Here is a 15034-nt window from a genome sequence, read left to right as displayed (position 1 = left end):
TAGTAGAAAATAAAGATGAAGTCTCTCCAGAGGTCATATGTATTTGCATACATATATTGTTGTGCTTAACCATACAAATATGCAGGTTGGAACTAGATGATCTTTAAGGTCCCCTCTACCCTAAGATGTTCTATTATGATTGAAATGTTTTTCCTACCAGAAGTCTGTCTAAGCTGTTCTTAAAGACCACCATTGACAAAGAGTATACAGACTTCCTGGGAAACCATTTCAGCACCTAAGTAACCTTACTGTTAGAAAGTTTTTGATATTTTCCCTGAAATTCCTTAGTGTCCAATATGTTAGTTCTGTTTTGTACTATTTCTTCCAGTTTCTTTCAGTCTCTTATACAAAAGAGACTGTTACACTTCCCCTCATCTGTTTTCCAAAAGAAACAAATCCAATTCACTGCATTTTTCTGACTTTAGTTAGGCTTTCTTAAAATTCTGAGAGTTTTCATGTTCTTCTTCACCTCTTTCCAATTGGTGAATTAAGAAGGATTTCTTAATGCTGATGCCCGAAATAGAATGTAGGATTTTTTTATTTTTTTTTTAGATCATCCATTTGTAAAGATCATAAATCTAAATTTAATATGACTTTCTATTCCATCATCTAGCTCATCAATGACATTGAAGTCTGGATCCTAACACAATGCTCAGTGAATGATGTAGCAGATTGATGTAGCCTTTCATTTTGATGCCAAATCTTTGATGACTAACTTCTGAGAGTAATTTTCTAATGAGTTCTTTATATACCATATAGATATTTTGCCAGCTTCCTGAACTTGCTTTTTAAAGAAGAAAATTAAAAATAAGAATATTAAAAAGTATGATTTTTCCCATATTCAGTAGTGCTGTTATTCTCTCATAGAAGGAATTTGGATACAGTTTCTTTATGGACTATCCCTACTATCCCTTACCATGTGAGAGGTTATTATATATTCATCATTTTTTTCATTTGTCTAGTTCCATGGATTTTCTCTAAAACAGATATTACACTTGATTGTTCCCAATCCATCTTCCATTCTCCATGTGTTTTCAAAGGTAAGCTCTTATAGCTTTTTACAGTCAATTTTCTAACTCAAAGACTTGTCAACTTGTCTTCTCTGATCTGTCATTTTAACATGCCCCACTCTTCTTTTTCCATAGTTTTGACTGAAATCTTACTGTGGTCTCATTAATAGTAATAGCCACCTGATTGTACTCAGATAGTGGATCAAGTATTTCCTTGTTCTTTCTTTTAACTGACATATTTACAGAATTACCCTGATGTCTGTTGATAGTTGTATCTTGTTTAGCATCTTGACTGTTTCGATATACCCACATGTCCATGTTATATTGTTTTAGGCATAGCAATAGGATTAAGTTTCTACTTTCTGGGTCTCTAAGAAATGGAGGAAGGGGGATTGTTTTTGTTGTTTTTTACAATTGCTCAAAATAGAATATGATCAAGCTGCTTGTTTTATCTGTTGTGTATTACATGAATACTAGACTTAATTCCTTTGAAGAGAAAGTTTTTCATCAACAGCATTTGATTTTAATTGCTATTTATTTTTCATGCCATATATTGTTCTCTGTGAAACTGCAAGTAGTTCAACTGCTTTTTTTTTCTTTTTTTCATTTTTTATTTACTAATGTATACATATATTTACAGTTATCTTTTAAATTAATGAAAAATAATGAGTTTCCAAGTTTGGGGTTATTTTCTTAATTATTTTTAATAATTTTTGGCTAGTCTTGTCATTAGTAAGTCTTCTCATGAAGAGAACTTATGTTTACATAAATACCATCATGACTACAATCCCCTAAAAGTGAAAATATTACTTTGTAAGTTAAATTTGTGTTACTTTGTTAGCCAGCATATAAGCTCTTTGGCTTCAAATTTAATTTTATTTCTGTAATCAATAGATTAAATATACGGATATAATTATTTATTTATTTTTATAACTTATTACATTGTTTTACAGCTCTTTTTTCCAGGGTTGGTAGTTGCTGTCTTTGAATAGCATACAATTAAAGTCATGTTTCTGAGTAACTACCAAAACTCCAAGCAACTTTGTAAATCAGTAAAACCTATCTGTAAGCAGGAAGAAAGTGGCTCTGCATCTAGCAAATCTGGCAGCATATATGCAAAAGAGCATCATGTGAACATAAATGGCATACCATCTGCTAAAACAAATTTTCAGAGAAGACCTGATGTAAAAGATGTCATAGTTTTTAGAGCTGAAGATAAAAGAAGGCTTATTTTTTTATTATTGCTGCCATTATTTTGTACCTCTTTTACCAGTGGAGGAAAACTGCTGGCTTTCTTTAGAACCTTGCCTGATGAAGATACCAAAATTAATTACGGCTGGAAGGGGCTGTTTTTAAGTTTTGATGAACAGCACAATCATACTATTTTCTGACCATTTACTGCTTCTACATTAAGAGAAATGGGAATACATCTTAAGAAGTATTCCACAGTGAAAAAATATTTCAATCAAGGCCTTATGTTTCTCCTCTAGAGGAACTACAGCCTTTATCTCCATTAAGATCCTTTAGTACTAATTAGCAAACACACATCTATTTGGTGCTGAAATAAAAAGTGAAAGCAAGAAAAGACTTGTCTTCTTGCAGCTTCTTATTTACAAAAGTCACTGTTTTTCTATTCCCTTCCCCTTTGGATAGTCTGAAATACAACGTTCTAATATATATATTAAAATAGTTCGTTTGTTTTTTCCCCCATTCTTCCAGTTAAGGTAAATTTCAGCACTGCAATATATGTAAATAGAGATATATTAGAGAGGAATTATAGACATAGTCTGAGTATTTGAGAAACATTAAATTATATGCCTATGCTTTTTAGAGTTTATTACCTTATGCTTTCTTAATTATTTATTTTAGAACTTCTTTGAAAGCATTTTTCTTTCTTTGTGGAAGAAAGAAACATCTTTCATAAGATGTTTGGCAAATATTGCTAAAATACTGTATTTATCTGTACTGGATGTAGATAGGACACTTACAAAAAAAAAAAAAAAAAAAGTTAAAAAGAGCCTATAACTTAGAAACAAATATTTTTGAAATTAATAAATACATCCTAGATCACACAAATTGTTTATCTGACAGGTGTGTCAAGCTTACACAGTTATATACAAAGCAAGCATGTTTTTAAGGCAGAAGTGTGATTTTGACCTGGTTTTGTACTTCCTAGAAAGGAAATACACTGATAGGAGCAGAGTCTTTGAATGGCACTACTCTGCAAATATGAACAGAATGTACCTTCCAAGTCTCACTGCACCTTTCATCCCACCCATGAAAATATTGAATAATTAGCAACAATTAAAAAACAAGCAAACAAACAGCAAAACAACAAAAAGCTATGCTAAACTTTAGAAAGATAAAGTGGATGGCATAACATGGTTTCTTTAATCTCACTTAATTAGCTGAGACTTCTATATGAAATTAATAATAAAATGGAGAAAGAACGATGTTTGCGTAGAACAAAATTGACATTTGGATTTTAGTAAGAGGCAACTGTCAGGTGTGATTCATGTATTCACCACTTCCATGATCACTTCCATACATTGAATACTTCAGTCAAAAATGCAAGCTTTAGCACATATACACAAATCTGTTAATGCAGTATTTTGCCATTAGAAATTTAAACTGTATAATAAAAATGGAAGAGCAATGTATTGCATGCTGTTCCTGAACTAAGTACAGCATCTTAAGAGAGATAATTGAGGGTTATGTCTCTTAATGACATTGAAAAGTCTTCTTTCTGTGGACACAAATGTTAAGGATGGACAACATATTATCAATGGATTTATCAATCTTGTGCATATCTAGTCACTGCTTTTATTATTATCTTGACATACCAAAATTATCAACTTTATCAGATAATGGTTGATACTATTAGCAAACCAGTCAATCAAGTGTCAAAATCTGCTCTTTTCCCTTTCTGTAATATATAGGACAAAGCGGGCAGATGAATTTAACAGATCACCCTGATGAAGAATATTCTATACCAAATTCAGAATGAAAGTTGCATGGTCTATCACAACACCATATGAATCAACTATCATGTCAATCATATCTGAAACTTTCCACTACAAATGTTTGAGTAAGAGTATTTGTTCAGTCAAACAAGCATGAACAATGCTTCTTTGGAGCATGAACAGCTATTATTTAATTCAGAGAGATTATTTCCAATTACATGATAAACAACTTTCTCACAGATGAAGAAACAAACAAGAATTTGGCTTAGAATCTTAAACCAGAAATTAAATAAAAACTATAGAAACTTTATTTGATATTTGCAAGCATGTTTTCTAACTGAGTAAAGATTCTTGGTTCTTTAGCTTCTTTATAGCTATTACCTCTCCCATCAGAATAAATCATTCAAAACAAAACAAAACAAACAAACAAACAAAAAAAAAACCACTTTCAAATTGGTAGCTTTTTTGTAATTACTTAGGAAACACTGTTTTTCAGAAAGACTAGGATACATTTAATAAAATTTGTTCTAATTTGAACGGCAACCTCAGAAATAATAGTAAAAAGAATCAAAGGTTTTGCAGCTATTGTTGGATAGTGAGTGACTCATTGAAACACTTAATATCTTCTGCTTATTGTTGAACAAGTGATCCAGTTTCTTTTTTTCCAAAGCAGTGGGGATGGGAAGCATATATATTACAGGGTTATCATCCCAAAAGGAAGATTTTTCTCCTTCTTGGGCCTATTACTAATTTTTCTTAACCAGTTACTGATCCCACCCAGTATCAAAGACTGGAAACCAAAGGAAACCAACACAGCTAAACATCTGATAATCAACTTCCACTGAAAAAAAGTAACAGCTTCCAATAAAATGCACTTAGCTCTAATTTCATTTTCTCAGCTTAGCTGCAAATTTTGTCTCTAGTTATGTTCAGGAAAACTCAGCAGAAACGCAACAGCACAACTTTAAGCAGACTTCAACAGTTGAAGTATATGCATATTATCAGTTTAACAAATTGCTCATCTCACAGTTCATATGATTCAGATCATGATGCAAGATATTACTGAAATCTGGAAGAATACAGCTCGAACTTCAGGTTTCAGGCTGAATTACCAGTGCTAGCTTCTTAGATAGCGTCCTTCTATTGCAACACAAGAAATGTCATGGATTCCCTAAGAAATACATGTGAAACAGCATGAAAAACAACAACTACTATAAAACTGCTAGTCAGTGCTGGCAGTCTGCAAGGGAGAACTACAGAAAACTTTTTTAGGAATACAGAAATGGTGTTAAGAAAGACAAAGTTAAACTTGTTTTTGAAATTGTCATGAGAGATCAGTGGCAACATGGAGAATTTTTATTGCTGCATTTTCTGTGTTTTATAAAGGAATATGTGGGCTTGGTGTTGAATGGGCGGATGGTTTAGAGACAGCAAATGCAGATAGGGCTAGAATATGCAATGCTGTCTTTTTCTTTTCATCAAATTAGTGTAAATTTTGTGCCTACAGACAGGGTTCAAGGAGAAAAGGAACTACCAACAGTGGAAGGGGATAAAGTCAGATATTACTGTAGATAGTTTGGCACATAAAAACCCATGGTACCAAAAGCAATGCATCTGCAGGTGCTGAGGCTGTTGTCTGTAATCATTGCAAGGTCATTCTCTATTATCTTTGAAAGGTCATATTATCAGGGGAGACCACCATGACTGGAGAAAGACAAATGTTGCTCCCTTTTTCAAGATGAGCAAGGACAACTCAAGGAACTACAGGTTGGTCAGCCACACTTACATCTATGGTAAAACAATATTGCTCTTAGAAGCCATTTCTGAGCACATTAAGGAAACTGTGGATCTCTATCCTTAGGTGGTTTTAAGATTTGATTGAAAAGAGCCCTTGAACAGAAAGGTATAGCAGGTACCCTCCTGAGGTCCCTTTGTATCTGAACAATTTCATGACAGTGTGTTTAGAGACCTACCCTTATAAGCTGATCGGAGAACAAAACAGAAATAGCATTTCAGGTTGGGAGAACATAAAAAATTAATGACAGCTTTAACCCCAATAACGTGGATAACAACAACATTCAAAGCATAATGGGACAGAAAATCAGGTTGCATGCTTGCCAAAAATGTGGATCCACCACATTTGTGAGACTACTTTGATGCATTCCTGATATTCTTACTGATATCTGGCTGAGATCAAACCAGAGTGTAAGTGTCCACAGTTTTAGTCATACTCAGTAAAGACAAAGAGATATAACCTTCTCAGTAGACATATCCTTGGGATTTGTTTTCCTCTTTCAAAGCTCTGTATTAAATTACTTCCACAGTAACTTTCTGCCAGATAACACTCAAATGCAGACAGCTTGCTAACAAAACAATTTATATTTTTTACATTTAAAGTCCAAAATATATTTGTCTAATTACTTGAACAAAATGATTGTTGCTGAAACTAAAAAATCAGTCTGACTTCCTAATAATGGTCATTTATAATACTCAGTGGGCATTAAAAAAAATAGTGCAGTAGATCAGCTCATCTACTCTATGAAAATTGTATTTTGTTTGAAGCAAACAACATGTAGTTTTTGGACAAGTCTGTAGCAACAAGAAGTAGGAATGACTGAGTTGGTCAAGTGCTATTACTGAGCAATATACAGTGTAAATTTATTGTGCTTTATAAATGATTTCTTGTTTTATCATATTTGTAATGTTTAAAGATCTAAATTGCAAATAACATTTTGCACGTATGCTTATAAATGGTATACAACAGACATAATTATAATACTCTTGCTTACATAAGTTTTCTTTAAAATTTCCAAATTGTATAGTCAGATGAGTATTCAAGAATATAAACACAGTCACTGACAAGAAGCACAAAAAAAAAAGAGCTATAAATCAAATGCTTAAACTATGCATACCTTCTTCAACAGGTTCATACTTCAGAATAATTTCTAAGGCCCTTATTTCAGAATCTTCAGTCTGAAATTGTTCTTTTTTCAGAAATTCAATGAGCTCAGTGTCAGCTAGAATTTTGTGGTTTGGAGAGTAAGCACAGAAAAGTTCATGAAATTCAGTTCTGTGTACAATAGTTCGATAAATTGCCCTGAAATCTTCTATGTTAATAGTATGGACCTTCCGCTTGTCAACTGTTTTCTGAAGAAAAAGGAAATCAAAATAGTCAATACAAAGATATAAAAAAATACAAAGATGCACATAAAAAGTCTATTATAATACTATAAGAACTAGAACAATAGAGAAAGCTTAAGGCAGCAGTGACTCTAGCACATTATCAAATGATATTTTCCTTCAATATGCAAGACTCAGATTTCACTTTCTGTGTTAGATGTATTTTATACAAATTAAAAAAATACCATATGACATAGTTGGCATCTAATTAAAGTACATTAATATATAACCCATGCAGTATTAAGACATTATATAAAACTGCACTAAAATGCTATGCAGTACAGTAAATCTTCAGCATAATGTTATCAAGTGGAAAATATGCTTAATATAATACCTCTTCAACAGCAATTTAAAACATATTGTATATTGTAAGTATACTCATTTAAATTTACATACAACATACAGCAAATTGTAATCTGAAAAATGAACTAAGGATGAGCAAATTTTCATGAGATCAAAGTCTTCTAGTATGTCAAATAAGAAAGATTGTATAATTTTGGAGCAATTATACTTTATAATAACCTATGACATTGTGTTCTATTCTTAACTAGACAGAATATTTAACTCAGATTAGTTATTCACACTTTTAGAATTCTTAAACTGTAAACTTGTTTTCATAAACAGAGCTTACAAAATGTTAGTAAATTAATTAATTTCAGTGCTTCAGTATAAAAGCCACTAGAAAAATCAAAAGGGCAAAAGAAGTTGAGTAGAATAATATTTTTTTACCATTTCTGCTACTAACATTTCTCTCAGGCTTAACAATGTTATCTACCCTTTAAATTTTGTACACACAATATGTAACTGTGCATATGAAATACAGATGTTTCCAATAGTTTAGCTTGTATCATTCTTGAAAGTTTTTACATTAAGACAAACTTAAGAAATTTCACAAAATTCACAAAAATGGTCACAAAAATCGTACCCAAATGGTAATTAATTGCTCCATTTATTACCTCTGTAAGCTAATCAACATTCATAATTGTTGGCTCCTTAAACTAAGACTAACAAGGAGGCTGGATTTCAGTACATAATAACATGACACCTACTATGGTTAGCAGAACTTTTCCCAGAAGTGTTCATAACCATAAAATGTCTTACTTGAGTTCTGTCTGTTCTTTGATTAAGACTTCTGATTACCACTGAACTAGATTAATTTTGAAGAGACACCATAAAAACTAAAGGATGAACGTTACATTACTAGATTCTGTCTATGCAGTACAATTCCCACTGTACTTGTCTGAACAAGTACAACAATAAGCAAGAATACATTAGATAACCAATAGAAGCACATGAGATTATTATTATTATTTTAATTACATATCAGTAGTGAAGTATTTTCTTTGAGTTTGTGGAAGAGAACTGTAACAATCACTTTTAATGAAACTTGGAAGAAAAGAAATAATTCACTACGAATGTTAATAATATACTTTTCATTACTGCATGGAAAATATCACATCTCAGGTTGATATCATGGATATGTTTTTAATATCTTTAAAAAATCTGCAAATTTACTCATAACTGTTAAATAGAAAAAAGAAAATATCAACTCATTTTGGAATTAAGCAACTTATCAGGACTCATGAGACCTTCTCTTACGTATTGGCACAAAATGAAGCTGGCCAGAAAAATTAAATTTTCTATTTTATTGTACTTTTCTGAAACAGACAATAATACTAAGCAGGGGTGCTTTTGAAGTTGAAGTTATGAAAATCACATCAAAATATATTAAATAATAAAAAAAAAGTTTTAAAAAAGTTGTTTTTATTCTTATTTTTGTTGGGTTTATTGTTCTTATTTTTATTAATGCATATCAAATCTTTGCTATCCAGAAAAAAAAAAAAAGTATCTTGACAAAGACTTAGTTCTGAAAACTATAATAAAATTTATTTTTCCTTAAAAATCTTTATGTTCATAATAAATTTAACAAGAATAAAACAACAACAAAGCAGCAAGAAAAGCAGATTGCTCCTTAAAAGCTATGCTTATAAAATGTATTTTTTTCATGTATAACCATTTGATTAATTACCAATGTATAGTTACAGACAATGATGGCAGTAAAATATCCTTCCAGATTGTTTTGAATTTTACATACTATTATACTGATGAGCAAGTTCAAAAAAAAAAAAAAAGAAAAAAAGAAAACGGCAGCACTGCTAAGAACAACTATATCAGACTGTTGAGTATATTATCATATTGACTTTTAAGTTCAACTGTTTCAAGTTTTACAAGTTCAATCAGACTTGTTCCATACAGGTCATTTCCTCAAATAATTATTCTTTTTACTTACAATTGTTCAACTCTCTTAAATTTCCATCAGAAAGTGAAGTAGGTGGAACATAGAAGACAACAATGAAAAATAGCTTCAAGTTCTCATGAGATTCTCAAGGCTAGCAATTCTCCCAGTGGCATGCAAATTCAAAAATTGTGGGCACAATCCCCATGTTTACCAAGGATTGTCCTCACACTGCTTTTACCTTGGCTAGACAAGGCAGAGAACAATGAGACAACAGGATAAAATGAGAAAATCCTAGTGCTTTCCTGCAGCCTGCCTGTCTATCAGCATGACATGACCTAAACATTTGGGACTGTCCAGAGCTAGTTTTCCTCTTTCAAATCTGGACAGAATTTACCAACCAGTTTACAAAATTGTCACATAAAAATTACAGATATATATGTAACAATTTAGTTTCATTTCCTTAGGAAAACACCTTTACCAAACTTTTTGGTTAAAAAATGAGCTAAAAAGAAAATTCATACATCTTTTGAGTAATTACTAGAGCAGACCTGAAGAACACGAATCCTCAGTATGTCAAAGACACAAATGTAGCCTTCATAGGAAACTCTTTAAATGTTGCTGTATTTTACGTCCACATCCTTCCCCCAGGGGTAGAGTGCAATGGATGGATGGGACATCCAGGTACACCTGTTATAGACTTCACAAGAGAGGTATGGTGGAATTGAATAAGAAAGTGTGCTGGAGCTATGTCAACTTCAAGCTGGAACAGATCAGACATATCTATTTTGTTGTTCTGGCAACAGGATTGTTAAGAAGTCACTCTAATGGCTCTGACCAGCATCAGACAGGCACTTCTGGGCTCATTAGCTTGATCACAAAAGCAGCCACATAGGATGAAGCCAGAATATTTACATTTTCCTCCACTGAGGCCTAGTTACAGAACTGCTGGTTACCTAGACTTACATATTTTTTTATCACTCAACACTACTTGGATGTGGTGAAGAGATGGTAGTAATGCAACCACTCAGATATCTGTTTTACACAGAAACAAAAGAGCTGGATGTGGCAAATTATTTGCTGATTTTGCACACACCCTACTACCATACAAGCATGAAATTCATTTCTTGAAACACTAATTAAAAAAAAAAAAAAAAAAGGTAAGCAAATATAAGGCCCTTATGTAACTGGCCTTCTAAATTTATTTAATTTCTAAATCTACATATTCCTCACCTTGAAAACATGTTTCACATGAGCAACATCAAAAGTGATATGCAGTTTTTCAAGCAGCTTCATTGTTCTATCTAAATCTATCTTCCCATTCATGAACTCATCCTGAATGATGTTCAAAAACCATGTGCAAGAGATCACATTAAGGAAACATCTGCCCCACATCATTGTCTCTTAGTAGGGGGAGCAGGGTGAGTGGTTTAAATTTTTGAACCTAAAAAGCTTGCATATTTTTCTTCTCATACTCAAACCTCCTTTTTTTCTGATTTCTGATAGCAGGCCATGAGGTGTGCAGAAACACATTTGTGCTCCACACCCAGAGACCCTGAGGGGCAAGACTGACAGAAAAGAGCCAAAGAAAGTCACAGGGAGGGTACACAGGAAAACAAAAGGTAGTCAGGGTGAAGAAAGGGCTGTAGTGAGAGGAAGTAAACTTGGGAAGGCCAAAGGGATCAAGCTGCCATAGGGGACAGTTGGAAGAGGGGTGTCCACAACAAGCAGCAGTGCCTCAAGGGTGCCTGGCACCCTGCCCACCCAACTGGCCTAACTGTCCCCAGCTGGACCTCCTCTGGTCCCATATGGGCTTAGGGTGGGCCTGGGCCTTGGGGCAGACATGCGCAGAGGGAGGTTACATGACAGCTGTCAGAAGGGAGGTCAAGGAGGATATCTGTTCTCCTCCATGGCAGCTCCACATTGCCTGCTCTGGTCTCTTCACTGCGGTGGTGTTGGCAGCGTTAGGTAGAACATCACTTCGGCTTGCTCCAGCTCCCAGTGGGCCCCTTTCCCCTCCCTTGCACGCCTGTGCCCCTGCTGGGGCCCCCAGTGCCCTCCCGGCACTGTCCTTAAACTGAGCCCCCTGCTTGGGCTGGCCCCAGGTGCTGCTGTGAGGTCACAAACTGCGGGGCCCTGGAGCAGGGCCCTGCCCACCACTGCTCCCCACACCCCGACATCTTGGGGTTTTGCTCTCCAGCTCCCTGTGCCCCCTTCCCTCACCTGTGGTGCCATGACCTTTGCTTGGCCAGGACCCCCAGCATGAGCGTGAAGCAGAGTGAGCCGGAGAAGGTGTCCCTCATTTGCAGACTGCTGCGCCAGTCCCCTCCTGGGGAGTTTGGGCAGGTTGTCCAAGACCTCTATGCTCTGGTCAAAGATGATGAGCTGGTGAGGCAGGAGGCTGCCCACGTTGGGGCCCATCACAACAAGAAAAACTTCACCCCTGTCCAAGTAAATGGGAGCACTGTGCTACTGACCCACTACAACGATTTAGGGGGAAACCGCTTCTTTTACCCCCAAGACAAATTCTCTTTTGAGTTTGACCACTTGAGTGGGATAACGAGCAAAACCCATTTGCACAGCGTGATGTTGGATGAGGAGGAACTGTGGAGAGGAGCCCTCCACAAGGGATTGAACACCTATGTGAACTGCCACTTTCCAGCAGGGAACTGCTGCGTGTTCAAAAAATCCCTGGGCAAGAGGCAGATGTTTGTGGCCTGCATTGAGGCTCATGAGTACCAGCCCTTAAAACACTGGAACAGCCTTTGGAAGTCTGACTGGACTTTTGCCCTGACTCCAATTATGACTCGGGTTACGGGGGTATTTCTTCTCCAGTTACATTACTTCAAAGAGGCTAACCTTCATGTTACCATCAGAAAGTCTGTAAGTGAGTCTCTGCATGTGATAGACCGAAATCAGTTTGTCTCAGATTTTGTGAAGTTCATGAAAACTGAAGATGACAAGATTCATACTGCTATTCTACAAAACATTCAGGCCTTGTCAGAGGATATGTGGAGGAAAGATCTGCGAAGGAAACTCCCTATTACTCGTACTTTTATGAACTGGAATGAGCTGCTGAAAAATTATCATCAAAATACCAATGTCTCCAGTAAAGAAGTACCTGCATAATTACCGAATTGCACTATATGATACAGTGGCATAAATAAATAAATAAGAGAAGGTCAAAACAGGATTGTGATGGAGGAGATCTATTTCTAAATCTCTCAGGAGAGTGCAGAAGCTGTCATCAGTCAATTACCACTTTGAAAACAATCCAGGTCAATAGAGACACAATCATTTGCTGTTTTTTTTTTGTTGTTGTTGTTCCTTTTTTTTTTTTTTTGGTGTTTGTTTGTTTGTTTGTTTTTAACTTTCCAGTACTTTTTAACTGCTTCTAGAGGTACTAGCAATGGTCACTGTCAAAAGCAGCACACTGCTACAGGTAAGCCAGCAGGCAAACTGTTACTTTGCTTTGTAATTTTCTTCAATATTGTATGTACTTAACCTCATAATATTTGTAGCATCTCTTATAAGGAAATTGGTAAGGTAGGCTGGCAAAGATATGGAGGTGCTATTACTAGATTTTTTTAGTGATACTGAAGCCCAGGAAATTCAGCCTTCAAGCTTTGCTTGCGCATACCTCTCTGTATACATGAGACATCCCTAACAGTCACGTGAACAAAGACAGATCAGTACATAGGAGGAATAAATTTCTTGTAGCTAGCACAGAAAATACGGGACTGAATTAGGGATGTGTGCTGGCTGTTGCCTATCACTCATCACACAATAAAGAAAGCAATGCTACTTCTCTCAGTTTCCAAGCAAGTTTTCAAATGTTTATTACAAATTGCAAAGGAGTTTGATCCACTGCCATTTTTTTCTACTATGAAACAGTAAAATACATCCATGTATTGCTACTATGGTGGTATTCAGACAACCAGTTAATCTGTTCTGCAAAAGTGACTATAAAGATGTAAAAGTTTTTACCTAGTTTTTACTAGAGCTCTAGTAAAAAAAGAAACGGGGGGGGGGGGGGGGGGGGGGGGGGGCGGGGCAGGGCAAAGTAAGAAGGACAGCATGGAAAGTGCAGGAGAGGACCCAGAAACTGTAAACTGTATGGGGCCCTTCAGCACTATGCAGATGTATCGGGGCTATCTCCTCAACAGCTACTTCAGATGACAAAAGTGGCAACAGCACGGAAGAGATAACTTTAAAGTCAGCAGAAAAGTATACTGGGCATTTCTGTTACACCAGCTAGTTTATTAGATTTTGTGTGTGAATATAATGAGTTTCACAACCACATATTCTAGCAGTATTTTGTCTTATTTTCAAGCTCTGACAGTGATACTTTGCTAAAATGTTTATTACAATAAATTGCCTACTGCTTGCTGTTGTCTGTAAACATACCTTTTAATTAGTTCTATTAGAAACAAAGTTTGATTTGAAGCGGTATTGTAAACACTCAACTTTCTAAAAATATTGAAGTGAATATTTAAGCAATGTTCTTACAAATATTGTTGTTTTTAATGTAAGCATAAGATTTTGCTTTTGCTCATAACAGTTAGTGGCAATTATGTTACCATGTGGGTTGAGCATGCTCATTTGTAAATACTGATTAGTGGCATTATAGCTTCAGTGCTGTCTGGCCATGATTGCTTTCATTGTCTTTGCTTTAAAATGTGGTAAAAACTATGCGTTACTATGTTATGGTTTGGGGGATAAGCAACATACTGTGGAAATGCTATCTTCAGCTTCTTTGATGTGAAATGAAGATTTTGCATCTGTACTCATACCTGATTTAGGAGGTTCCTTTATATACACATCAGGATATGATAATTAATTACCCAGAAAAAAAAAAAAAAAAAAAAAAAAAAGGTGTCTAATATAAAAACTGTCATTCTACATAATTCTGTATTGTTGATGATAAAGTCATGCTCAATTTTTATTTTTAAATTTTTATTTATAAGCATACTCATTTATGAGTATGCTTATGGTTATCCTTATGGTTGTAGTATATGCTTATCCTTATGGTTGTAGTGTTGCCAATATTTGAATGTAACTGTAAGAAGTTGCATTTATTTATACACTGATTTTCTTCAGATTTTCATTGACTAGAGTACATTTTTCATCTGATTGTTCATCTTTATGGTCATTCAAAACAAAGATCCTGGGAGTTTATGCTAATTCTTTTGCAGAACGGCAATCATCATGCAGGGTTTCCTTCCTGCAAGCAGAAAGCAGACTGCTGCCCTTGTAACAATGTCCCTTGACAATACCTCTTACAGATGCCCATTTGTTAGAGAATCTGCACCATGTACTTGAAGAGGGAGAAGGATGGAGCATGGAGACCATTCCCTGTGTTCCTTTGATTCTTCACAAAAAGCTACATTACCTATGGGTCATTCTCTCTTCACCCCACAGCTGCTACTGAGATCCATCCAACATCAATCCAGCTCTTTTAATGTCCATGCTGCTGCTAGAGACCATTCAATGAGCAAGCAGCTGTCTTTACATGGTATTTATTTTAATATGTGATTATTTCTTTACTGAAAATTAGAGTAATTTTATTAAAAACATTATACAATCCAGGGCTGCTATAAAGAAGATGGCCTGTTGTTAGTGTAGTTCATGTATGCAGTACAGAA

The 15034-nt window shown here is 35.1% G+C and overlaps 2 protein-coding genes across 2 annotated transcripts in view; one reads left to right on the top strand and one right to left on the bottom strand.

Moving 5' to 3' along the window:
• Positions 1–10787, bottom strand: part of PLCZ1 (phospholipase C zeta 1) — a gene marked incomplete at both ends in the record, with an annotated part of 48972 nt that extends 38185 nt beyond the window's left edge. The window contains 2 exons of the mRNA XM_084302738.1: positions 6886–7120; positions 10623–10787. Coding sequence (XP_084158864.1) covers positions 6886–7120; positions 10623–10787 — 400 coding nt within the window. The remainder of the gene's footprint in view (positions 1–6885; positions 7121–10622) is intronic.
• An 864-nt stretch (positions 10788–11651) lies between these two features.
• CAPZA3 (capping actin protein of muscle Z-line subunit alpha 3) lies at positions 11652–12518 on the top strand (the record flags this gene model as incomplete). Its single annotated transcript, XM_084302615.1, has 1 exon — positions 11652–12518. One exon carries the CDS (start codon positions 11652–11654, stop codon positions 12516–12518), a length of 867 nt encoding a protein of 288 aa, XP_084158741.1.
• Between the last annotated feature and the right edge of the window lie 2516 nt (positions 12519–15034).

Source organism: Netta rufina, assembly GCF_964035555.1.
Source record: "Netta rufina genome assembly, chromosome: 1".
NCBI classification, from domain to species: Eukaryota; Metazoa; Chordata; class Aves; order Anseriformes; family Anatidae; genus Netta; species Netta rufina.
Note: the sequence above shows the minus strand (reverse complement) of the source record. Positions and strands in the feature narration are given on the sequence as shown.